We start from the raw sequence: 27,441 nt of genomic DNA on the forward strand, positions 1-27,441 counted from the left end.
GTTCAAGTATAGATGACACAACTTTCATAGAAACCATCCAGCTTCTAGAGTGCCCCAATCAGAAAGGTCTCCAAACACTGGGACTTGCCATGTACAAGTTGACTATGAGCTGGGAGTCCCATAACTGTTGTGACCTTCAGCCACACCTCACTGTTGTAAGGTCCCCTGAACTCTGACAGCTGCTCTGAGAGTCCTTTTGAAAGAAGTCATCACAGAGACCATGGCTGACCTCAGATTTTATGCCTCAGTTTCCCTCTCATCAGCCTAGAATGAGCTCGTGCTCCCAGAGAGCATTGAGTGAAGCAGTGGAGGAGGGTATAAACAGAGACCGCCTTGAGGGTCCTTGTAGATCCTCCAATCTGTGACCCATCAACCTCTCCTTCCTCTTTGCTGGAAGACCTTGCCACCCCCCTTCTCACCCTTAGCCCTTCTGGGGCCAGTCCCTTCCCTGCTGTGTTCCCACGTCTGATGTCTCACCTCTCTACTCCAACCCTTCCCAACGGGGCTGCGACTGTCTGTGGACAGAGGCAAGGCTTCATTTTTCTTGGTCTTCCCCGTAGTGCTAATTCTAAGCCAGACATTCCAAGAATGTCTCAACTAGCTCCTGAAAAAACAAACAAACAAACACAAACCATGTCCTTTTCAAACTCATCTTTCCTCTCTCCCACTGTTTAATTGATAGTGTGAACTCTATTCAATGCTCAAGAACATTACCTTCTGGAGACAGGACACTGAAAAGGCTGATAACAACGAGTTGGGGTTTCAGTTTGCTGGTGTGGGAAGTCTTGGGCCCAGGCTTTGGGTGTTCTGTGAGTGGAGGCGGTTGAAGAGCTGGCCTGGAAAAAGCTGCTGAACGCCTTAACATTTTGCCATTTGGATGTGCTACAACAACAGCAAGAGGCACCACATTGGGCAAGAAGCGTAACACAACATCTCAATGTTAGTTGAAGGGCTTCTACGATGACAATTCAGGGAACTGTCGTTTAAAATTCCCATCTGTTAGAATCATGTCTTAAAGTCCCAGGCCAAGGCCCACACATTCCTGTACCCTCCACAAGTACAACAAAAACAGATGCTTGGAAGCTCCACTGGGGAACAAAGGCAAGGCTCATTCCTGGTGCTGATTATTTTCTTCTGCATCTCTTCTCACAGAAAAAAAATATCAAACCACAACATTCATCAGGACATTGCCTGAAAGGGCAAAACAACAAATCCCAGGTTGGAAAGCCTTAGCATAGGGAAGCCACAAAGCATCTCCAAAAACTGCAACAATTGGGGGAGTACTATAAGCCTTGCCTCTGAAATGCTTCACACCTTTATATCCTTTCAACGATTCTGGTGTCCCCATGTTTGCAGGGGAAATTGACTCACGACATTCACTATCTGCTATAGCAAACTGCTTTCCAACTGAATGGTAATTGACAGTATGTTCCTTCTTTTTCCAGGGCAATGCTAACTATACTCTCCAAAGTAAAGCCATATGCTTTGTTTTAAAGGTATTTAAATCACTTTAAATCAACTTAGCCAATCAAAGATGAACCATATATTATCTTTGTACCATGGTAATGAACAACTTCCTGTCACCCTTGCCAGAATGGGAAAGCCTGTTACCTGGGTAAATTCGGCTAAGAAAGGAATACAGAGCTGAAGATAATTAAAGTGCTTTAGACCAGTCGCCAATTGATTTTCCTCTTGTAAAGGTAGCTCAATTGAAATGTTCAGAATAAATCATGTGTTAGAATTATCTTCTGAAGTAAGAGCTGAGAGCATATTGATTAATAATTATTTGCACTAACAGACTCAACTAAGGCAATATCATCAATTACCTTAAAAATTGGCTCAGATCAATCACAATGGAATCATCTGAGTTTGAAGATTCATTGTCTTCTGCTTAGTATTTTTAAAGAAATCAACAGAGAGGCAGGACTCCTGAATGGAGTCCTAAGCAAACACTGCTAGCCTGTTTAGAATGATTTGTGATTATTCTGAATATCATATTGACCTAGACCTTTTAACTGAGTAATGAGTCTCCCACGCTTCCACTGAGTAGGAGGTCTCCATGGTAAACAAATGTTTTCCACATATGAAACAGGATAGATGTGTACAGTGCAAGAAATGTACTGCTGATGATAAAACACAAAGTGGGTCAGAAAGTAATGATCCGGGAGGCCAACCAGCCAGTGATGTGCACACATCCAAGTTTTACCTACCAGATCCACGCATATATATGCCCAATATATGCCCATTTACTGAATGACACCTACAGAGCAGAAATAAGAGCACCAAGAAGTACCTTCAACCTAGTACATTCATGCAACTGAATGTGATTTGAATAACGACACCACTCCAAAAGTGTTTAAACACAATCGGGCTTACTCAATCTTACTGGCTAGTTTTTGGCAATAATGTCCAGTTCCCACTCCCTGACTCCCCAGAAATGCTCCACTCTGCTGCCAACACAGGGACTCCAAAGTCCCAATGTGACCTGCCACTCGTCCCCTCACACCCTTCCTGGCACAGCACTAACTTCTGTAGTCCCTGTCAAGCGCCTCTGCCTGACTGATGACCCTGGTGCTCAAAGTGTGGTCTGTAGACTCCCGGGGGTCTCCAAGATCCTCTCAAAGGGTCCACAAGGTCAGAACTACTTTATAATGATACTAAGACGTTATTTCCCTTCTTCACTGAATTAACATTTGCATGGATGGTACGCAGTGGGCAAGGGAGCTGATAAAACAGCTGGAAGTTTGGCACCAATCAAGGCAGTAGCACCAATAATCCTGGTGGTCATTGTATTCTTCCCCTCGAAGCACTTGAAGGGAGATAAATGCAGGTTTCAGTTGGGCATACCCTTGATGAAGCAGTAAATATTAATTTTAGTAAATCTTGCCCCTGAGTACATATCTTTTTTTTTTAATGTTTATTTTATTTTTGAGAGAGGGAGAGAGAGAGCAAGCACGAGCAGGGGAGGGGAAGAGAGAGAGGGAGACGCAAAATCTGAAGTAGGCCCCAGGCTCTGAGCTGTCAGCACAGAGCCTGACATGGGGCTCGAACTCACAAAACGTGAGATAGTGACCTAAGCTGAAGTCGAACGCAAAACTGACTGAGCCACCCAGGCACCTCTGAATCTTTCTAATGTTTTGTCAGGAGAAACCAAGTACACATAAAGCTGTTGTGTTATACACCAAAGTATGTTGTCTGACTCAAGGAAAAGCACATGTGTGACTGAACTGTGAGCCGAACTAGTCATTTCTTTTCACAGAGTACCATTTTGACTTAAAAAGAACAACTGACAAAAACCTGTTACTCAGACTTAGGTACTTAAAAGGCATTTTGAATAGCAGAACAAAAAGTTTATCCCTGTAAGTTTTAGTTTTCACATCACAATGGCATGTAAGAAACTATCACTTTTCAAGTTTGGATGTAGGAAACACAATCAAGGTGGACTGTCTTCATAGGCTTTAAACAAAACAACCCAATGAACCACATCAAATACAGAAGCAGTTATGAGAATCCAGCTGTCCTCTCTCAATGAGCCAGACATCAAGAGCTTTCTAAAAATGCAAGATGATGATCTTCTCGCTTTTTTTAATGTTGAAGAATAGTTATTTTATATAAACATGTATCATTTATAGTAGCATGTAATAGGTTTATTTCTGTTGATTTTTAAAGGTCTTAGTAAGTGATTTTTAAATCCCTCAATTTAAATTTCAAATACAGTAAATATCAATAGGTATTTACCCACAAAATAAACAAAAAGCTCTTTGAGGCCCTCAATAATTTTTCAGAGTGTAAAGGGATCCTGAGACCAGAGAGCTTGAGAATCACTGATCTGGTCTTATCCCTGGGCACCTTCTCAGCCAGTGCAATTCCTGCCCTCAGGAGCTCACAGCCTAATACTGAGGCATGCCAGGGAACAACAATTTACAATGCTGTTTGATGAATGCTGTAACCAGAGGCCCTACATGCAAGCAAAGAGAGCATGACAAATTCAGGCCTGGAGGAGGGAGAGGAGAGGCCCCGCTCCCCCACCCCACCCCACCTCACCTGAGGAGCAGGAGGCAGGGGAGGAGGCTCCCAGGCAGACACAGAGGATGCCGGTGGGCAAGGAGCATTTCAGGCAGAGAGACAGCAGAAGCAACGGCATACACATAGGCATGGCCCCTCACAAGCCCTATAGTGCAGCCAGCCTGAGCAGAGACTGTGGGCAGAAGAGAGTAAAATGGCTGGCAGGGCAAGTAGAGTCCAGACCATTCCAGATCAACAAAGTTGATGATGGGCCACCAGAAAAGCCTTTAATCAGGGATGTGAGAGAGGTGTCAGGTTTCAAGCAAAAAAAAAGTTTTGTCAATGATGTAAAAAAGAAAGAAGTGAAGAGGCACGTGATGACGAGAGGCAGGAGAGCAGGTAGGAGGCTACCATAATAAGTTCAGGTGAAAAATAAAGCTTTATCTGGGGCACTAGTGATTTGGGAGCAGATGGGGGCAGGTCATAGCATCATTACCCAGGAGAGACCTAGAATTGAGAAGGAAGACAGGAAGGAGCCTGTCTGGAGGAAAGTTTTCGAATTGAATTGGGGTGTGCTGATGGTGCTGAAACATGGGACCTCCAGGAAAAATACGAAGTGGGCAGCTAGGTATATTCTGTGTGGAGGATACGGCCATCACCACACCAATCACTGGCTGAGATTGCCACTTAAAGTACCAAGGAATCAGAGAGACAGAGGAAGAAGGGCTCCAGCAGACAGCAAGGTATAATCCAAGGTCAACACAGAAAACATCCCCTGCCCCAAGGAAGACACAACTATGACTCTTTAGATTGAACTTGAACCAACTTGTTGGAGATTCAAAAACAGACCAGCCAGAAGATGCTTTCCAATTCACAATATCAGTGGCTCAGTATGTGGTCCAGGCTCAGTGGCAGTGATGAGCATGGGGACTGAGGCACAAGGGGAAGAGAGGGTAAATGCAGATAGGCACTGATTTGGAAGGATTTCTGCCCCTGCTTGAAAGAGACAGCCAACCTTCCAAATGAACAACGACAGTATCAGCTTCGCCTCCTGGTTCCTATGTCAGACGCAGACAGAGGAATTTTGGATGAGAGGACCCAAGACTGAGAGAGTTCTATATATTACATGTGATCAAAACTGTTTCCTAACAATGAACTAATTTTATATCTGAAGCCAGGAAACAGATACTCTGGGCTAAAACATGGATGCGTTTGAAATCTGAGGACTTGGTCTAAGCACACAATCTGGTGGAAAGTAAGAGCTCTTACCATGTGAATGGGACTTAGCAGAACGCTTCAAACTCAAGCATTCAAAATCTAGCACGAACTACTTTCCTGTCTGTTTTTCCGTCTGCCCTTTAGGTTGTTGCATCTGGGGCAGGAACAGCGCTACTCTTACAAGATAGTTTATGTCTTCTCAACACAGATCTTCAACTTTTCAATAATTTCATTGCTGCTTTATGCTTTGCAAAGAGTTCTTCCATTTATTTAAACCAAAGGCTTTTTTTAAGGTTTTTTTTATTTATTTTGAGAGAGAGAGAGAGAGAGAGAGAGAGAGAGAGAGAGAGAGAGAATATCCCAAGTGGGGATTCTGTGCTGACAGCACTGAGGCCAACATGGAGCTCATTGTCATGAACCGCGAGATCATGACCTGAGCTAAAATCAAGAGTCGGAGGCTTAACTGACAGAGCCACTCGGGCTCCCCTAAACTAATTCCTTTCTTCTGTCCCAGGCAGGACTGGAAGATGCCTGAAACTGCCAAAAGAATCAAGAATGTGTCCACCTGAGTGGGGTAACCGCATGGTAGGGGGTTGTTGATGGAGTGCACCTGCATCCTTCCCATCTTGCACAGAAAATCTTCGGATCCAGGAAGCACTAGCTGGCTCTTGTCTGCGTGTCTCAAGGCTTTGGATGAAGCCATTACACGGAAGTACCACAGGGGCTCCATGTGGATGGGACAGAAACAGCCACATCACTACCATCCTCATTCTCAAATGATGACCACCCCTGCCTCTCCATCTGGGTTAGAGGCATTAAAACTAGAACATATTGTTGTAGCATTCGAACTTTTAGGTTAAACTCAGTTTTAAAATATAACTGAGCCAGCGTGAGCCCCTAAAACTGATTTTTGAAGGAAATGGGAATACCGCTAAGGACAAGCCTTCCCTGAATCGTACAAAACACCTTTTGAATTAAACAAGTAATTCTTTCCACTGAAGTATCTAATTTGAATTTAAACATTTCTTTACATGCTACCTTAATTAGATGCACGTTTCTCCCAGCATCTTAATTTTATGCATTTTACACTTCTAAGCAGCTTGCTAGTGAGGATTGCTTATTTGCATTCATTTACATACAATTTGCAAGAAATGTTGAAAAACCTAGAAAGGGAGAGATTGTAAATTCATGGATTTTTTTCCCTAAATAAAAATGTCAATGCTATGAGGAAACAAACAGTGCATTTTTTCCTTGCTTACCTAAAGTGCTTTCAAGACTACTTTTAATATTTGTACACACAAAGAGATCCATTTAATGAATACTGGAGTAGGAAGATTTTCCCCTGCAAGTTAATAACAATGATGAAAAAGGCTCCAAACTTCTAATCGCCTTCTTAATAAGAACATGAAACATTCTCAAGCAGATGATGCCTCCTGAAAAATATTATTTGCAAAGTGCATCTTCTCATACAATAAGGACATATTTTATCAATTCTACTCTAAAGATTCATCCAATTTAAAAACTATTTCTTTTAGCAGTGGGTAGTTTATTCTGTATGACATTCACTCTAGTTAATTGGATTTTCCCCACATCCCTCTCTTCTCTTGAGCTTGAATTTATATTCACAATAATTCTGCCTTCCTTACAGAAGTGCTAACCGAAGCTAGAGGACCAGTTTGGGACACTCTTTGTGTCAGAAAATTTAGTTGGTTATTTTTTTGGAGATGGAAGTTCTTGAAACTTTCCTGGGTTGCAATGCCTTGTATTTCTACTAACATCACAAAATATGGGGTGCTCCTCTCCTTGTGATCTTGAACATGAGCCTAAACAGGGCTCTGGGAATAGGTCTCCTACAGCAGCCATTTCTGCAAGAACAGTGGAGGGAGCAAAATGGTGGAAAACGCTTAAAATATAAGTGCTTTCAACATTAAAATTTTATCTCCCTGATTTCTTTGGAACATGATCGGGAGCTCCCCCACCCAAGCTTCATAAATAACTACTGCACTTACAGAAGGCTCTCCCCTTTGCATATTGAAAGTAATTTTAGGTTACTGATCTTCGCTTCATGAAAGAAAGCCGCCTGTCCAAAATAAGACATGCCTAGGCAAAATTAGAGTTTTGACATTCTTCAAGTTGTAAAATAATGTTATCTGGCAGATGGAGTTTATCCTTGAAAAACAGTGGAAAGGCTAGGCATAGAAGTTGCCTCTCTGAAGCAGTAAGGGAGGCAAGGGGCAATCCTGGGAGGTGCAAGTTCCATCAGACTCCGGGAGCTTCCTGTGTGGGCTCTGGCTGGTCACGTGACTTCCCCGTGCCTCCGTCCTCCTGATGTAAAACCAAGATCGCGCAGAAAAAGCAAAAACAGATGCTGCACTTGAGACGATCTCTCTAAAGTAAACAAATTAGGGAATTTATACATCAACTGTGGTCTCTGGAAATCAGTGAGAACTGAGTTTCCTAAAATAATTCAAGAAATCACGATGAATACCCTATAACATGCGAAAGCTATTTTTTTAAGCAAACACTTTTCTCCCTCCATTCTCAAGCCACTGTGAGGTGGATGATGGAGGACACACTGTGGATTGAGGATGATATGTATCTAAATTAGCACCTGTAGTCCCTGAAGAGTACCAGTGGGACTGTAGCACAAGAAACACTATTTTTATCTAAATGCTTAGGAAAAGTCTGTCTTTGTAAACTTCACTTTTATAGCAGGAGTGATTACATATATTAGAGAAAGGTCTGGTGAACTTATCCATTAAGTTATAATTCAACATATGCTTATTTATAAAACAGATTTGCTACTTTTGCTGTAGCAGAATAGAATAATTGAATAATGAAATGATCCTCCATCCTAATATTGTAACACCCTAAATTGTCTTCAAATATCTCTAGATGTGCCAAAACGATTTCTCTATGCTAACAGGAGACTCCAAATTGCTTTATGGTACAAATAATATGCCAAACAGTGTTTTAAGGAAAAAACAGGTCGATAATTAATCCAACAGAAGAGCTGCAAAAAGGTTGAACACAATTGATCCAATGTTTGTGGTTTCTACTTTAAATTTTCATCTTATTTCATCCCAATCTTAAAATAAACTTGATTTTTTTTATGTGCCCATTTTTATTTAGTCTTAGACAAATAAGATCCTCAGCACTGACGGTGGACTTTCTTTATCCCACTGAGCAAGGTGTCTGGCTCTTTTCCGTTCAAGCCCTGTCTGGCACTTGGAACAGGCATTCTGTGACTGTAATGTATATAGTAAGCAGTGCACAGAATGCTTGCTATGAATACACACACACACACACACACATTAAGATACAAAGTGAGTATTAACTGACAGTACATGGTGACATGCTAGGTGCTTGTCAGAGAAAAATTCTTTAAAAGAGACAAATGATAAGCATAGACTTCAAAAGCAAACATTTATAGTGTGTTTATGTGTTGGGACAGGAGACACATTTACCATTCTCAAGAAATTAGCTCCATTTAGGAGACAGGATATATTTATATAACTAAGAATATCAGACATCATATGTTACATAAAAAATGAGAAAGGACAGAAGGTGCCATAAGAAGCAACACTTAGAAATGTATTTAGAGTCATGTAGATGGGCGCAAACACCCCAAACGGAATTTGAGGAAGAGGTGTGTGATGTCAGCAAATGGAAGAGGGCGGGCTCTATGTATGCACACAAACGAATACATATTTGCATCACCCACGAGCAGAAAGCTTGCCACTCATTAGCTACAAAATCTTGGGCATGCTCATTCACCATCTCTTTAAACCTTAGTTTCCTGATTTATGAAATGTGGATAATAATAGTAACTCACTGTGAAAGAGAAATGTAAAAACCGACGGAATGCACGCAAAGCGCTTACGTGGTGCTTGGTGCACAGACTATGCTTTCAAGAAATATGAGCTATAATAGAGCTGATTTACATTAAACTTACCTCACCCCCTCTTAGCCCAATTATTCATTCTTATGTCATTTAATTTGTTCTCATAATGACTTTTCCCATCCCTTTAATCAGTCTTGTTGCTGGCCTGGGAGGCCCCTTGTCTACACTTTCTAGAAATAAGTGACCCAGACGGAGTTCAGCATTGAAGTGCTCCATGGGGTTACAGACTATACAGTGACTCCATCTCAGCTTTGTGACATAATGCTGTATCTAGAGTGCATTGAATTGTGCTAGTCTCTACCCCATCAAATCTAATCTAGGAGCACCGTAATTGGGGAGTCACTTTTACAATCACCTTTATTCTTACTATTTCTGCATCTCCTTATATTGTGTCCTAGCTCTTGTGTTTTTGACAACTTTGGATAAAATACAGGATGGTCCTAACTCCCACCTTATGTTGAACAATGTATGAAATACACAGACTTTCCAGGGAAGCTTTGAACTCATTCTGTCACATGACTTTCATGATAGTGGCATTTCTTGTTACTTACTTTTGACCTGTAGTATCTTTTAAGTTAATACTTTGTAATACTTAAGTTAAATACTTCGTACTCTTCCTGTTCTGATTGCTAATGAAGATAAGAGGAAGACCAGAGCTAAAGCCAATTATCTGTGTAACATCCTATGAAGTGCCTCCGTCAGCTAAGTCTTTTGTTTTTGATGTTACCATGTAATGTGAGCTCTGTTCATCCACCTTATGAAATGGCTTCTTGTATCTGGAAACAGGTAGACATTACACTTTATGACCTTGTGCTTTCCCAACTGCACTCCCTAGATGAGAAAATATTCAGCTCCGAACTAAGTTAAATTAATTTGAATAGTGCAGTATCTTCAAACAATGTATTCTATTCCAAATTTAAAGTGTGTGTATATGTATAGGGCATGCATCCGCAAACACACACACACACACACACACACACACACACACACACACACACACCCCTACCTAGCTCATATCTTGAACAATTTTTTGCAGTGACCAAATACTATGTATATATTCTTAGGAAAAACACTTGCTTGTTTTTGAGATTCAGTTGGCTTCTGAGTATTCACAGATGGTCTGAATGTTGTAATTACTCAGTCTGAGGGACTGATTGGCCCAGGGCTGGAATGAACCCTCAGCCTCCTGGTTTTTGTCCCACTGGCACTCAGTTCAGACTGAACTTTTAGGACGATACACTGTTTTCCTCTAAGAAAAAAATAGAGACCACCTGTCTGCCTCCACCAAACAAAGAAAAACAACAATAACAACAACAACAAAACCAACCTCCAAGTTCCTGGTGTGTACATACTCCTTTGTGGAACCGTCAACAATGCAAAAATCATTAGTTTGTGTTTAATTACTTTAGGATATCAAAGTTGCTCTAGCCTTCACTCTTACTCAGACCAGATACTTACTGAGTGAATACCAAATCCAGGACTCCAGGTTAACACATCAAGGTACTTTTTTTTTTTTAATATAAATCATCTAGTTGTCTCCTTGAATTCTCCCCTGTAGTTTACTGTGTAACCCTACCTCCTACCACGAAGAATATGAATCTGTTATTATGTAATGAGATGGATGAGACATGATCTTGGACCTTGATGTCCACATTATACCTCTTCACATTAGAAATGACGGCAGCAAGTTTTTAGAAGATGATGCAGTAATTAAAATTGTGAAAAAATTCTATAAGCATAATTACTGACCAAATAAAATTTTTCTCAATGTTTTTTTTTTTTTTTTATTTTTGAAAGAAAGTGTGCAAGTGGGAAACGGGTAGAGGGAGAGGGGGCAGAAGATCCAAAGCAGGTTCCGTGCTGATAGCAGCAAGCCCAATGTGGGGCTTGAACACACAAACCATGAGATCATGACCTGAGCTGAAGTCGAATGCTGAGCCACCCAGGCATCCCCAAATTAAAATTTTAGATCACTTTATTTCTTCATTATCAAAGAACGCTAATAAATTCAGATGATAAACAGAAGATAAAAATCACTGGTAATCCTGACAATCATGATTTTAATGTTTTGGTCTTTTGTTCTTATAGTCAATATTTAGTGAAAGATTTATCATATTTCAGTAAGTTTTACCAATTTACCAATTTTTAACTAAAATTAATTTGAAATCTAGAAGAACAACCATTTGAAATCACTGGTGGGCATGTGCATATACACAGGAATATCCGGAGATCTGTCCTGGAGGGATCTTGATAGACCATGGTATCATCTTTATTTTTCTTTATGCTTTTCTACGATTTTGAATTTTTATAATGAACACAATTCCCTTTATTATTTAAAAAAAAAAGAACTATTCTATTTTTTGTGGAAAATTTTCACTGGCTGTTATTTTGTTTTATGACAGTCAACTGAACAACAAATACACCCTGATACTCCTTTATAGATTACAAAATTGTCAAAAGCAGTTAATTCCCTCAAAAGGTGTCACAAAGTAGGCAATTACAAAGGGAAAGCAAAATTGCCAGATTAAACCCAGACCAAGGATTTATTTGGGCAGTGACCTGAGAGCTACAAACTCACCCTAATATGTGTGTCACCCTACTCCACGCGCAGAGGGGCTCCCTTAATAAAGACTGACCTGCAGAAGCCACAGACAAGCCACACACAGAACTGGAGAGAGAAGCACTGCGTGAGGACCAAGAGGTAATAACAAGTGCTCTGAGCAGGTGGTCCCCTGTGGCTGGTTAGCGCAGGCAGAGCTGAGTTAACAAAGCCAAAGTCATGGTTTCAAGCAGGTGACCAGGGAGCTTTGCTTGGCTCCAAGGCCATTGAGGGCAGTCCTAACTTCAGTTACCTGTCAGCAAGGGCGGGTCTGTTGTCTTGAGGAAATACGAATAATAACATGAACAGAAGAAAGCATTCACAGTTTTCAAAATTCACCTTTGGACCAGGTGTATAGAACAACAGCACCTTCCTTCTTCCTTTTTTTCATTTTTATTTTTTTAAGTTTTATATATTTGTTTTGAGAGAGAGCATAAGCAGGGGAGGGGAAGAGAGAGGGAGAGAATCCCAGGCAGGCTCTGCACTGTCTGCACAGAGCCTGATGTGGGGCTCGAACTCACAAAACGTGAGATCAGGACCTGAGCTGAAATCAGGAGTCAGATGCTTAACCGACTGAGCCACCCAGGCACCCCCTCCTCCTACTTTTGAACACAGAAGATGCAACCGTTCTCTTCTGAGTGACTAATCAGAACGGGTGAATCAACTGGGCCCAAAGAAGGGCGTGAGCTTTTAGTTACAACCTCCTAGGTTCTGTACCAAAGACTATTCCTCAAGTGCGAGGAGCAATCGCATAGCCCAACAAAAAGTCGAATATTATATCCATGAAAAAATGGTCCAGTGATGCCAGGAGATTACGTGTACATCCCGAATTGCGCTGAGGCAAGGAAGTAATCAAGACAGCCAATGGTAAGTAAAGGCCTGCTCAAAAAAAGCAGAATTGTATATATAAATTATCCTTGAGGCTATGATCATGTAGATCTTTGTTATGAATGGTGATGATAATGGTAACTAATTGATCTCTAGCTACGTTATCAGCTTATATTCCTTGTCTCACTTAGTACCCCAAGCCCATGAGACAGGGAGAACCACGACTCTTTTTCACAGCTTAGAGAGGCTAAAGACCTGGCCTAACGCCACCCAGACAGTTAGAGCCCCTGTGAGTGCTGGCTTCCAGATCCTCCTAACAACAAAAAGGAAATCATACATTTCCTGTAGACAGTTAATACATTTAGGGATGCGTGGTATTTGCTGATGTGAAGACGTTAGAGGAAGCTGGCTGCTGCCCTGTGGAATGCTTTTTTTTTTTTTTAAGTTTTTATTTATTTATTTTGAGAGAGAGAGAGAGAGAGCACAAGCAAGTGGAGAGGGGCAGAGACAGAGAGGGGGAGAAAGAATCCCAAGCAGGCTCCGCATTGTCAGCACAGAGCCCAACATGGGGCTCGAACTCACGAACCATGAGATCATGAACTGAGCCGAGATCAAGAGTCAGCTGCTCAACTGACTGGGCCACCCAGGCACCCCCGCCCCATGGAACTTCTGCCAGAAACTGAGGGAGTTAAAACCTCACAAGAGTGAAGAAATGGGTCAGGAAATGGATTTGTGGCAACACATGGGATCTATCTGCTTATTTGTTCATCTCTGGTTGAGGAGTCTTAGTCTGTATCAGAAAAAGGAAACTGTTAACAGCCTTCTGTCACAGGGCTTAGTACTTATTGTCCGAGAAGGTATCAGTCGCCCATCAGGTATCAGGTGCTGGTCCAACTGCTCGGCTTGATGTATAATAAGGAACCGGGGCTAGCTGGGCACTGAACATCAAGAGATACCAAGTAGTGACAACAGGAAGAAGGGGACAAAGCATTGGTCACCAGGCCGCTGGCTCTTCCCACACTAGGCCTACTGCCGCATCATGGAACAAAAGCTCACACGCAGACACCAGGGCTCCAATAGCAGATGGTTTTTCAGCTGGCTGCCGTGGTCAACACAAGCATGTAGATGAGTGTGGCTGTCCCTGCACCCACCTCTGCTATTTCATAAACAGGGTAGACGTGCAACAAACTCTTTGGCAGCTTCTTGGCAAATCTCCCCTTTCCCTCCCTCCAGGACACGTGTGGGTGCCTGTGTGTGCATGCGAACACACACACACACACCTGCCACATCATCTTTATAAATGGTATCTGCTCACAGGGAGGCAGCCTGGAATGGGAACGGGGCAAGATTTGAAGACAGAGTCCTGTCTCTGTCCTCATGTACTGTGCAATCATTCCAAGTCTCTCATTTCTCATCTGTCAAAGAAGGATGTCCACTCATCTACTCTGACGGGGCTCCTGGAATGAAGTAAAGGAACCTGTGTTACATACAGCGAGCAGTGTTTGGCACACAGTACACTAAAAGAAAGCAATTCACTAATATTATTGTTAGTAGCTGCTCCTCAGGAAATGCTGATAAATCAGATCTTATTTCCACTGTGAGAACCTTCTTGAAAGAAAACAGGTATTCTCTCATTTTTAAATTTTTTTTTCAACGTTTATTTATTTTTGGGACAGAGAGAGACAGAGCATGAATGGGGGAGGGGCAGAGAGAGAGGGAGACACAGAATCGGAAGCAGGCTCCAGGCTCTGAGCCATCAGCCCAGAGCCTGACGCGGGGCTCGAACTCACGGACCGCGAGATCGTAACCTGGCTGAAGTCGGATGCTTAACCGACTGCGCCACCCAGGCGCCCCTCTCTCATTTTTTAAAAATAACACTTTATAACAGAGGAAGATCCTTATCTCAGCATACATACAAGTTGACTTAAATAAATTAGTAGAAAATCAAAGAGAAATTAAAATTGAGTTTTTGGAGGCTCTAAATGTTAACAATTCATAGTTATATACGCCCAAAAATGTCAATTATATTGTTAAAAAAATGAAATGAGTGTTGATACATGAAGAGATTAAACAAAAAAGAAAAGGAAAAAATTAAAATGAATTAAAAATAAAAATAATGGGGCGCCTGGGTGGCTCAGTTGGTTAAGTGTCCAACTTCAGCTCAGGTCACGATCTCACGGTCCGTGAGTTCGAGCCCCGCGTCAGGCTCTGGGCTGATGGCTCAGAGCCTGGAGCCTGCTTCCGATTCTGTATCTCCCTCTCTCTCTACCCTTCCCCGTTCATGCTCTGTCTCTCTCTGTCTCAAAAATAAACATTAAAAACAAATTAAAAAAAAATAAAGAGAAATTTAAAAAATAATTTAAAAAGCAAATGAATTTAATAATTTTAGAAGTAAAATGCATTTTACTACAGCAAGAATGAATTTAAAAATAAAATGACCTGATTTTTAAAGAATGAAATTTAATATATTTAAGAGACTCATGTAAGCATCCCATCAGGATACAGAGCTCTCGATACCCTGAAAATCAAATGAGGAGACATGGGGTCTCATCTAGCAACTGAGTGCTGAGTGCTTACTTCTGCTGATAACTGCCCTGGGTGCCAGAGAGACAAAGTTGAACGACAGGATCTCTACCCCAGAACATCGTTGTGTTTGGAGAGAAGGATCAGAGAGCTTCTAAAATATTTTAAAGACTTGTCAAGCATGTTCGGTACACATCCTCTTTTCATTTGACAGATGAGAGGTGTGAAGAACTTACTAAGATTGAGATCCACTCTTTGGAAGAAGAAAACATCATTTCTTGCCCAAAAATCATAGAGTATAAGTGAGGATGAAAACAGAGGTACAGAGAAGTTAAGTGACTTCACACAGCAGATCCAGAACCAGGGCCATGGCCCGTGACCCAAACCACTTCCCAATGTATCTGCGAACTCAGTAAGATAAACCTCCTCTTCCTTGTATTTCAAGTGATGCTTTTGCATATTGCGGCATTCATCAAATTTCATTGTAGAATCCATTCTTTTTATGAGTTTATACTCAACTTAATAGGAGAAGAAAAAAAGAAAAATAGGTCTAAATATGTTTAATATGTCTCCTGGTAATAGTTAAGGCACAATACATGGATCTTTTTCTCCTATTGTTATTCACACACGAGAGACAAGTGGCTTAGATCCAGAAAAAAATAAGATTAGCAAATCCACTCAGTGACAATGGCCACCTGAGCTGGCAGTAATTGAGAATGCCTGGCATTCTGAGGGTCCAGAGTTTGTATCCACTGAGGTCTGCATTTGAATACAACCCAGTGGGCATGGCTCCCTTTCTCTAGTGTCACCTTCCCCACCACCCAGGCCCTGCTGCCAGCTTCAGTTCCAGTGACACATCTCCAGTTTCTCCCTCTGCCTGTGCCAAGACACCATGGCAGTTTAATGTCTAAGGTCATTTTTGGGATGGGTATAATGCAAAAGAGGGCTCTGTTTCTTTCTGCCTCTACCAAGAGATAGAACGACAGAACCCTCCAATGTGAAGCAAGTGTTCCCAGAGTCAGAGAAATCACTGCCCCCAGTCCACTCACTTGAGTTCTGCTGATATATCAGTGACTGGGTTTGCTATAGTATAAAATATAATCAAGTTATTAAATAGGGATGGCGTGAAAGTGCTGTGCTCATATGCAAGAGAAGTTTGGGAGATAGCTGATATATTTTGGAGAATGCTTTGAAAGAGTTCAAGATTTCTCTCATGTTCTAATTAAAAGTCAGTGGCAGCTCGATTACAGTTGGAATATTCATGAATTGAAGTTCTATTCCATCCCTTGATTAGAGCTCTCTTTATAGTAAATGTATTGACTAAGCCTAGATCTCACTTGGGAAATGGAAGGTTGATGCTATTGATAGTATTGATTTCAATGATGGATGAAAGTTAGAAGAGAAATCTGAATTAATTTTCCAATTACCTTTTTTAATGTGGACATTAGCCAGAATATGATTTTTCTTCATAAGTAGAACAACTGTTTGTTTAGCAAACTTTGGATTTGCTTCTCTTATATCTAATTACAAGCTCATTAATTTTTATGATCATATTAAAGAACTCCAATAAAACTTTCAGTGACTCAAGGGAAAGGTAGCTTTAGACAGTCAGCCATAATGAAGCAAAACAATTGTACTGGCATCATTAGGACAAATGTAAGGCATAATTTGAGTCTGGGGACAATAATCTGCCAAAAAAAATTAAAATAACACACTGTAAATGTTTGCATCATAAGCACATTTCGTCAACAGCAACCTCAGGGCTCCAGTGAAATCAGTTTGATGTGTTATGTATTTAACAATGGAAAAAGTCTTTGATTTTGTATTTCTCAACTAGGAGACATCTGATGCTGGAGTTATTGGAACTTTCAGGTGAAAATCAGCAGGAGCTGAGATCTTGAATACCTGCTTATTGAACTTGCCTGATCTGACTATATTGAGTCTGTTATACTGATATCTGAGCTTGAGTTTAAAAATACTCTTGGGCTGACCTAATCTCTAATAAAATGCTATATTTGGCCAAGTTTAATGAGCAAAAAATTTTCAATGTATTAGTAAAGAAATTAAATATTCAAATACTTTTGTAGTGTTTAAAAAGGTTTTTTAAACATAAACTCCCTTCCAACTCTATTCTCTTGATCAGTTTTCAAAAGTAAATCCATGAACTATAATCACACATGACTCTTATGAGGTATCAGACACAAAGACAAGGACACAGGCTTGGATTTTGGAGAAGGATGCCAAGCCCTGAGGAACTGAGGCGAGAGGGCAGGAAAAGAGGGCACGGTGATAGAAAAGGTAAAAGTGGGGGCAAGAATGGAAACAGAGACCAGGTCCTCAAGAAATGCAAAGACGCACCTCCTGATACTGTTCCTCAGGGCTCCTCACTTTTTCAACCTCATCTGCAACAGATCCCAAGGATTCTCTGGCTTGTTTCTGCTCTGGCTGTTTCGACTGGGAGGAAGCAGCACACTGTGGTGTGTACTGTGTATAGAGTCCCCTCCACCCCCTGGGGCTAGGTATCTGAGGGCTGCTGTCACCAAACCCCACTGGGTCATGGCTGAGGACCAATGTGAAGGTGGGGGTAGGTAGGGAGGGAGGAATGGAGGTGAAAAATCCTTTGCTCGGGTATACAACCTGATAGTCAATCACATACATATTTCACTGGACTCTTACTTCATTCTCGCGAAGACAGAAGGAGGGTTGGAGGGTCCAGAAGCAGGTGTGAGAGGAGGCTGCTGGGTGACAAGGAGCAAGCACTCTGCCAGATACAATGGCTCAGAGACAGCAAGTGAAAAGAACAGGGCTGGACAGGAGACCCATCACTGCTGGCTACTAATGCCAGATCTGTAGTACGTTGGGGTAGGAAACGAGACTTAAAGATCTCAGGTGTCACTGGTCACCATGACAATGTTCCAGCAAACCCAGCACTGTCAGAAAATAGGAAATGGTTACCTTTGCCTTGGGTGAGCCCCAAATGGCCCCCTTATGCCCTTCCTTGTGCTACTGAGATTTGTCAAGCTCCTACTGGATCCAGGCTTTGTCCTGTTTGTATGCTTCTGGAGGAAGTTCTCTTGAAAGTAGTCAGAAAAAATAGTGGTACCACCCTATAATTCAAAAGGCTCAATAGCGGACTCTACAAGGTTTCATCAACCAACAGGCACCCAGGTGCCACTTCCTTTGTGCCCAACATGAAGCCATCATCTGTCATGGTGTGTGCATGACTGCAGGTATGTTAGTCCGTGTATTTGGTGAGTCTGGGGCAGGTAATGCCTCCCTGTTTGTAATTTAATCAGATAAACAAGATTTATTAACCTTATACCCGCAATTTGCTCCAAAAATATATTTCCTCTTTATATTATACAGAGACTCATGATTCATTAAGATTCAGTCTTCTGATTATCTCCCATTCAAATGGCTGTTTTGCAACTCTTGGGTTAAAAAAAAAGTAATAAATAAAAATAAGAACAGCAGCCATGGTTTTCAGTAACAGCCTTACACTAAGTGCTGTAGGATATAGCTGATGTCCCGCAAGCTAATTTAATGTAAACAAATCAGCGTGGAGCAGAAGTGAAACCCCAGCCCTGGGGTTCCTGGTAAAAGCATTTCCAAGGTGGGTGAAGAACAACTGCCCTCTGCCCCCAGAGGTAGTGTCAGAGGTCACTGCTTCTGGGACACCATGGATTGAGTTTCACTTACTCAGGGCAAAGCTGCTTACATAAATAATGCCTGCAGTTGCTGAAGGGTTAAATGCACATACCACCTTCCTTCAACCAAGAAAAGATGATTTTCCTTTTTTTTGTAACAAGTCCCCCAAAACATGCACTAATAAAGACACAGTAAACCTAATGGGAATTCTCAATTGCTATTTATCAAAAGTGTTTCTTTCATTTTAAATTTCTTAATCCCAGCTTGAAATAAAAATAACCAGTATAATTCTAGTTCTTAAGGTGATTTAAATTCCCTTCAGAGTGGACACGGAAGCATTATTAGTAAACTCCGAATGGCTGATGTAAAAAGAAAAAAGTGTGCCTCCTGTCCTTTTTCAGAAAGTAAAAATTTTATGTCAAAAGAGGCCATGGTCTAACTTTGTATAAGAGAGGAAAAAGTAATGAGCTCTCTCTGGACAAAATATGCCTAGGATTCTCACGGAAAGAACATACTTCTCCAATTTTTCAATGCTTAAATATTCTCTATGGTGTAAAACAATTCTAAGTACTTTTGCTAATTAATGAGCTGCTTTTAGCTATAAGTCAGCAGAACTGCATTTTTTAGAGACACATAGCCATGAACATAAAAATTACCTTTTTTCTTACATGTATCATCTTTTTAAGAATTCAGTCGCCATCATGGACACAAGTCAAATCAGGAATAATGAGCCGTTCTCTAAAGTGCAAATAATAGCATTCATTAAAGAAGTATTTTAGCAAAGAAAAGTAACTGACAATAATGATGACGTATAAGTGAAGATTGCCTGCAGGTGGCCCCAATGTGGGAGGCTGAGCTGAATTACAGAGGTTTTGCATATGACTGTTCAGTTGTTCAAGATGAGAACAGTAATATTAGTGAGTTCTCATAAAAATAATGCTAATGATATCCCTCTGTCCTCTACCTTCAAATCCTTGCCAACACCACTGGGGTGTGCCAGGCCTTTAAATTCATTTTTAACAAGACTGTTTACTAATATACCACACCTAGTGGCACAGGCACATTGAGAGACGATTTCTCGGGAGTCTCATTTTGCACAGGGTGAAAGAGAATGGATAAGGCAGGAAAGAGTCATAGCAAGGGTGGCAACAGGAATGCGTGGTGCATGGCAGGCCTGTTCCCTAGTACTCCTCCCTCAGGGCAACAGAGCAGTGAGCAGGAGCAGTGAGCCCATCTCCAGCAATCAGACCTTTACTGCCTCGATGCTTCAACAGCATCCACCTTAGAGCTTCACATACAAACCCCAAGGAGCCAAAGGCCACCAGAATGCCAGGCTGCTCTGTAGCTACCAGCGGGGTTCAGGACACGCTCTCTGGGCGCCTTTCAGATGCTGACAGACATAGGTTTTGATATCTTAAAATTGTAGGGGCGCCTGGGTGGCTCAGTTGGCTGAGTGTCTGACTTTGGCTCAGGTCATGATCTCACAGTTCATGGGTTTGAGCCCCGCATCAGGCTCTGTGCTGACAGCGCAGAGCCTGCTTGGAATTTTCTCTTTCTCCTTCCCTGTCTGCTCTTCCCCTGCTTGTGCTCTCTCTCTCACTCTCTCAAATCTAAATAAATAAACAATTAAAAAATTGTAAAGGGATTCTGTAATTTTTTTAATGAACAGTGACGGTTTGAAATCTCTGTAAAAAACAGACCCTTTAGCACTTCTCCAAGAACTTAAATATCTCAAGTTCCTTAAACTTTCAGAAATATGAATATTTTGACCAAAGGACAAAATTAATATTATTTGAGGATAACCACTTTAATGCACACTAAATTTTCATATATTTTGACCCCCCCCCAAAAAAAAGGTAAAACAAAGGAAACCTTAATTCTGTCATTTAAAATGAACTAGAAGAGGGGGATAATGACTTCAAATGTTCTTTCCACATCAGTAACCTAAGAATCCCTGATTCTTTTAAATTTCATTTCTCGGGTCAAGAGATGAACAGCATATGAATGTCCTGGTTGTTTTAATGAAAAACAAACTTCAGTTCGTAGGAAACATCTTCTCATCAAGAAGTCTAGCAGAATATTGGTTGGGCGATTATTTGTCAGGATTCAATATTACTTCTCTCAATGTCATGCTATTAAACGTTCCAGAAATGAAGGAGGGGTAGAAGTCACATGGAAGCATGATCAGTGCCAGTGTTAGAACTTGGGCAAGGAAGCGTTCTGAGCAGCAAAGCATAGCTGATTCTGTCCTTTGTGAAATAATATTAATATTAATGTTAAATACTAACAGGGAGGAGCTGCCCTGGGAGTAAAAATTTAACACCTTTTATAAACAGGGAAAATATTTCTCAACTCCATTTTCTTAACTAGGAACAAAGATGCTGGAGTCCGAGAGACATGGGTTCCAATGGGTTCAAATGCTAACTCCACTGCTTGGTAGCTCCGGGAGCTTGGCTAAGCCATTTCTCTAGGTCTGTAAACATGCTGTGTACTGCAAAGTGTTTTTGTTGTTGTTGTTGTTGTTGTTGTTGTTGTTGTTTATAGTGTCCACTTCACAAGGATGCTGTGAAATCTGAGGGAATGTATACAAATTCTTGCAAGAGAAAGCACTTAATAAATGTTAGTTATCATAATTAGTTATCATTAACATTATCATTTTAATCACAGAGTTGTGGTAATGATAAAACTGTATGGGGTAAGACGTTTATAGACAGAAATCCAAAACAGGTAACCAGTTTATCATTCATGCGTAACCTTCACCCTCAGTTGCCAAAAATCCTACTTAGCGCAGATTAGATTCCCTGACTTTTTAACATGTATCTTTCTAAAAGTATCCACATATTGCAAGGATAGGAAGAATTTTTTTAGAAGTTATGTCAAATTGTGAACATTCGCATGATATTGTCTTGGTGTGATATGTGCAAGGCCAGGACTGAGGGTTTCCCAACACATAACATAAGAAACTATCTTGCATATCTCCTCTGTTACCACGATCAATATAAATATGAGTTGTGTGCACATCCGTCCATATGCGTACATGTTGTGCATATGTGTGTTCATGTTGTGGGTGGGAAAGAGAGGAGAAACTGGAGGAATAGCAGTAGAGTTGACCCTTAAATAATGTGGGGTTAGGGTGCTGACCCCTGTGTGGTTGAAAAATCCATGTATAACTTTTGATTCCCCCAAATCTTAACTACTACTAGCCTACTATTGACCAGAAGCCTTACTGATAACATAAACAATTAACACACATTTTGGGTGTTGTATGTAGGATATACTGTATTCTTAATCTAGAGAAAATAAAATGTAATTAAGAGAATCATAAGGAAAATACAGTTATAGTCCTGTACTGCACCCCAAAAAATCCACATGCAAGTGGATCCACACAGTTCAAACCATGTTGTTCAAGGGTCAGCTGTATTCAGGTTTTATTTCTTTCCTCTGTTCATCAAGGCTGTGGTTTAATCTCTCAGTGATATGTTAACATAAATCAGAACTGTTCTCTCATGGGTGGATTGCCCCATATATGTTGCATGTAAATGTTGGATAAGAATTTGATGAGACCAGTGGAGATGGAAAGATTTCTTGTAGGATACCATCCCTGCGTTGAAGCCTATGACTTCTGTAGCATCTGGAACAGCTCAAGTTGTTACAGCTTTTCTATATACAAGGAAGAAAGATAGACCCATTGGTAGCAAACAAATAATTTATCATTCTCTCTGGACTGACATAATAGATATTAATTATCACAAACCTGCTACCTGAGAAGATGCTGTTACTGTGAAACAAGAGTGACCTCACCTCTGCATCCTACCTCATTGCCATTACAGCCACAGCCTGGATTCATTTCCCGGGACATGCAGTGGGCTGGGATGATCTCAACCATCTGATTCCTAAGAAAACTACAATTCAGCCCACAATACTATTCAGAAACAGACAATTGCTTTTTGGCCTAATTTTTCAACATAGTGTGACAGTATGGGGTATGGTGCCAATCCCTGCTGTGATCTGGCTCCCCCCCAAATTTAGGAGGTGACAATGTACTGTTCCCTACTTGCTATACCAAGGTCTTTACATGTGTTATCTCGTTTAATCATGCCTACTTCACCCGGTTGTCATGAGAACTGAGAATGCATACGCAGCCCTTCAGCCTTTGACCTATGACTGGCACATTATAAATACTGATAAATGTTCATTCTCTTCCCTTGACCCTTAATTCTTACACTTCTGTGAGGTCAGTGTAATTGCCCCCAACCAATAGATACGGAAACATGTCGAGGGCCCTAAAGACAGGAAGTGGCTGAGTAAAGCTGTAGGCCCAGTCTGGCCCATCTGACCCCAAAGTGTGGGCAGGCCCTTTCCTCTCTACCAAGACACCTTCTACAAAGTAGGTGTTTCCTCTTTAAGTTCAGAGTCATGATATCGGGAAATGACTGTACACTTAGAAATGCTCAGAATCTGGGGAGGGTGTGTAAGCAGACAGGAGAGAGGACAATGGCAAAGCCAAAAAAAAAGAGGCAGAAATAAGAAAAAAAGAGCAGGGAACATTGTATTTCCTCCTTTCCATCAACGGGAAAGGCCACTTTGTGTTATATCATGTAGCATGTTATTTATTTAGAATTTATAAAAAAAATTCTTTTTTGCTCCTATGTATTTTTGGCCTATATTTTGCTCCCATGCATATTTCTGCCCATTCTACTTAAGTGTGCTCAAATCACTATCACCTAGCTTAATTTATGATGCTATCTGTTGAGCCATACTGGGAAATCAGACAATCGTAATTAGTATTCCTTCCCCATACTTTTATTTCCCTACATTCCTACAACTTCACTAATATATATTAAAAGTATCTCAATAAACTCATGCCAGGATTTGAAGTCCTGTTAACCTTGGCCCATTCTTCTGGATCTTGTGGCTGTCAACACCTCCCTAAGCCGCCTTCTGTCTTTTCCATTGTTTTAGCCTGATCCCTGGTGGCAGTCTCTTTTAGCCCAAATTGGCATCATGATTTTGTTTTCTGTTTTCTTTTTTCCAGCTTTGTTTCCATCATTTAGAAGTGAGAATACTCTGCTTGGCTATGAGGACTACAACGATATTCAGAAATGAACCTCACTTAGGGAAATAACTCCCAATGTAAAACCATAAAATGTTAAAACCATAAGGCAGACAAGGCCAAGACATGCCTTGTATGTCCTTTAGCCCCTCATGCAATAGGGGACGGTGGAAAGTCGGTGGGAGAGTTTACAGGGGGTTCCAGGGAGAGGCTGCAGCAGTGGGGTGACAGCGCTACGTTCACAGTAAGAGTTTAAGACGCCTGGATACAATCCTTTAGCTAATGGGCTAAGAAAGGCTGTTCATGAATCAAGAGTGACACCATACGGAGGATGGACTGGAGAGAGGAGAAACTGGTGACTAAAACCAACTAAGAAGCTCTTAGCAGAGTCCAGGAGAGAGGTCTTCAACAACAGTCCCACCAAACGGCAGGTTCACAAGAATCCTGAAAGCCCTGTCGTTCCTCTTCTATTCCACCCTTAATTAAATTAACCTAAAACTTCAATCAATGGCTCCTTTTATGCTCTTCACTCCACTTTAGGCCCTTACAATCTGTCCCATTCCCCTACCAAGTCTTCCATCAGACGAAGTCAACCTTTATTTTGTCCTCACTCCCTACATTCTACCCAGACACAGAAAACTTACTGGCCTAACTTGATTCAAGTCAATGATTAAATAAGTGTTTACTGAGGATTCTAAGTATATGGTCTCCTGTTTGGTTAGGTTCTGTGGGGGATATGAAGAGGTCCTCAAAGGATTCACCATCCTGGAGTAGAGATAAGATGGGTATGTAAATAAAAGAGATGAGGACAAGGTACCAGCCCTTGGGTAGCTCACAGGGTGAGAGGTGAAGCAGCCAGTTCAACCCCACATTTTCGGACTGTTTCATTTGACAATGACAAACCACCGACTTTCTTCTGTTACACATTTTTCAGCTAATTTTGACTTTTTACAGGGTAACTTTTCATGCTGATTTTTACATATAGACTTTTTTGATTAAGTAGAGTGCCTTACTTTATATCTCTTTGGGGTCTACAAGTTGGGAGCAGGTGGGTGTTTATGATTTCAGAGAATCATACTAAAGTCACTGGCATTATCAATGTGGCTACACATGCAATTCCTATGAAAACGGTCGGTAATTCTTCCTTCCACATCACAGTGACAAGGTAAATTGACCACAAAGACCTCTACAGCATCACACAATGTGAGTTGGGGGTACCTGTTCTGTGCACACAGGAGAGAATGGCTCATGAGCCTCCTCCCATCAGCCCTCCTCCTTGTTGCCACCACCACCATGTAAATGGGAAAAAATGTTTATATTTTGTCTGTCATATAATGAATGCCTAAAAGTACCCTCCCTATATGGAGGGCCTTTCACGAGTCTTTCTTAGGATAAGTCTAATATCAGAAAGTGGTATTTTGAAGGTAATTGGGACCTTCATATGATCAGGACTTTTCAATTAAAAGAAGACTATGACATGAGTCTTCAGCATTTCAAACAGTCTAGGCAACTCCCCAAACCTAAAATGATCAGGCCTGGTTTCCCTTAAGTATCAGGCCCAGTCAGGAAGTTAACCCACTCGCTTTGCTAACAGATGTCATATTAGCATTAATTGTAATGGCCCATTTTACTTATTAGGTCCCTCTCGCCTATTGGCATTCCAGGCACCTTGCATAAATCCTGCAATAAAGCCAATTAAAATCCCATTAAAAGATAAAACCTAAAACTATGCCAATAAATGCTAAATACATTTTAAATACATTCATTTTGTATCACTTTTGGAAGATATAAAATGGAAAAGTACGGTGTAAATGTTGCAAAGCCTTATTGAGGACAGTACCAATCTCAGGAGGTCAACCTGGAAAATACAATTAAATTAGCAAAATGTGCCCTGACTTGTCACATTTCCAAGTCTGGTTTTCATCAGCGCTGTATTTAAGGGATTTCCTAAGTTTTATATGAAACTCTGTTTCTACCTGTAATAAAGTAAGGAAGATATTTCTGAGATAAATGTGTATTGAAAAATACATAAAATGCCATGATAGGCAAGCTGAAATGTCACTTTCAAAAATGTATCCTTTCATCCAATTCATACCACATAGGTCTTAGCAGAGAGCATAGAACTTGCTTTCTGAATATTTCTTACAGGAATAGGGAGTTACATTTCACGTATGAAACAGCTTGTATGAACAGATGTAAAGAGCTGATCCATCAAGAATTTTTTAAGATCTCCACCTCCATGGATTAAAAAACATCTTTCTGTTACTCTCTACAGAAGTATGTAAACGTAGGCTCAACTTGTATCCTTTCTATAATGTTTGAAGTAAGAGGTAAGAACCTTCTAAGAAAAGTGATACCTCCTTTAACTAAGAAGAAAGAAAAGAAAAACAAATTATATTCTAACTGTAAATAAGTGCTTCGTAAAGACATGGGGAGGGGGAGAGAAGGCGAGTCACATATTTTAAAATAATACCTGAAATACTTGTATCCAAGAACAAAATAATTATCATTGGGTGATGACATTTGTGTTTTCCACTGTGCTTTTCTGTATTCTCCATGCTTTTTGCATTATAGATGTAATATTTAGCATTAGGAAAGTAAGTACTCTCTAAAAACATACGAGTGGGTATTAGAAATACAAGAAGGCAGTTGACTAAATCTATTCAGTTGGTCCCAGAAAAAAGAAAACAAAATATTCGCATCAGATGGCTGACATTTATTTCTTACATTAACTACATTCTCTCATTTGGGCACAGCTGATGGTCTAAGATGGCTCCATACCATTGTTGACGTCCTGCCACCCAGTTCAATACCTTGATATAAATATTTAAGAAACACACATGAAATTGAGTAAGTGGGTTACACTGCTTTAACAATAAGCATTCATAATGCTATTTGTACTACTACCTGCAGAGAATAACACTGGATGATCTCTTTGGAAATTTTATAAATGGAACACTGTCAAATTTATAAGCAACATTTTAGACAGCAAACATGTTGCTTGGATTTTAGCAGTCTTAAACACTGCAAGCAGCTTAACCTTATCTCCCAGTGCCACTGCCTTCCTGGAGTAATTGATGCTTGGAGTCCCCAATTTCACATAAACCAGGCCACTGTGTTATTGTATACAGCAATCTGACTGCTGGCAGAGACAGGAAACTGCACTGAACCCAGATCAATAGACATGTCAACAGTAAGCTGCTTAATCTAATTCGGCCTATCTCATCTCAGGGCACAGAGTTTGCAATTTTGCTGTTGGGTCCCTCTGGCAGGAAATGGTTTGGAAAGTTTAGTCTTACGAAGTTTAAGTGATATGCTTATCCTTCAGACTCTTGAATGTTTATTCAGCAGAATAGCTGTTTTAAATGTTTCATAAATGGCAGTAATGTAAACAAGGCACTTCTGACTTCCCTCACATGTGAAAACTATAATGGTGATTTCTTTGACTATGGACATAGAGATTAACACTACAGCCAATTACACTTTAGAGGAAATTGCTTTGGTTCACATGTTCTGGGTTAATGTCTTCCTTAAAGTCTATCCCCCACCTTAACCGCTGGCATTTTTCTGAGAAAAAGAAACTATTTGTTTTGAATAAATACTTGTTTCTTCTTTAACTATATATTGGGCAAATGGCTTCTTTAGTTATGATTACCCATCAAA

General features: G+C 40.7%; 1 protein-coding gene across 20 annotated transcripts in view; it reads right to left on the reverse strand.

Moving 5' to 3' along the window:
• PARD3 (par-3 family cell polarity regulator) overlaps positions 1-27,441 on the reverse strand; it is a 678,503-nt gene that overhangs the window by 78,641 nt on the left and 572,421 nt on the right. Inside the window, exon 23 of one of the 20 annotated variants that reach the window (XM_045061116.1) lies at positions 5,555-7,611. The exons of 18 other annotated variants lie outside the window; for them this stretch is intronic. In XM_045061116.1, the coding sequence (XP_044917051.1) occupies positions 7,413-7,611 (199 nt within the window). In that variant the 3' untranslated portion in view covers positions 5,555-7,412. Of the gene's footprint in view, positions 1-5,554; positions 7,612-19,399; positions 19,464-27,441 lie in introns of those variants that run through there. One more of the 20 variants, XM_045061117.1, reaches the window with a different exon arrangement.

Source organism: Felis catus, chromosome B4, assembly GCF_018350175.1.
Source record: "Felis catus isolate Fca126 chromosome B4, F.catus_Fca126_mat1.0, whole genome shotgun sequence".
In the NCBI taxonomy this organism is placed as follows: Eukaryota; Metazoa; Chordata; class Mammalia; order Carnivora; family Felidae; genus Felis; species Felis catus.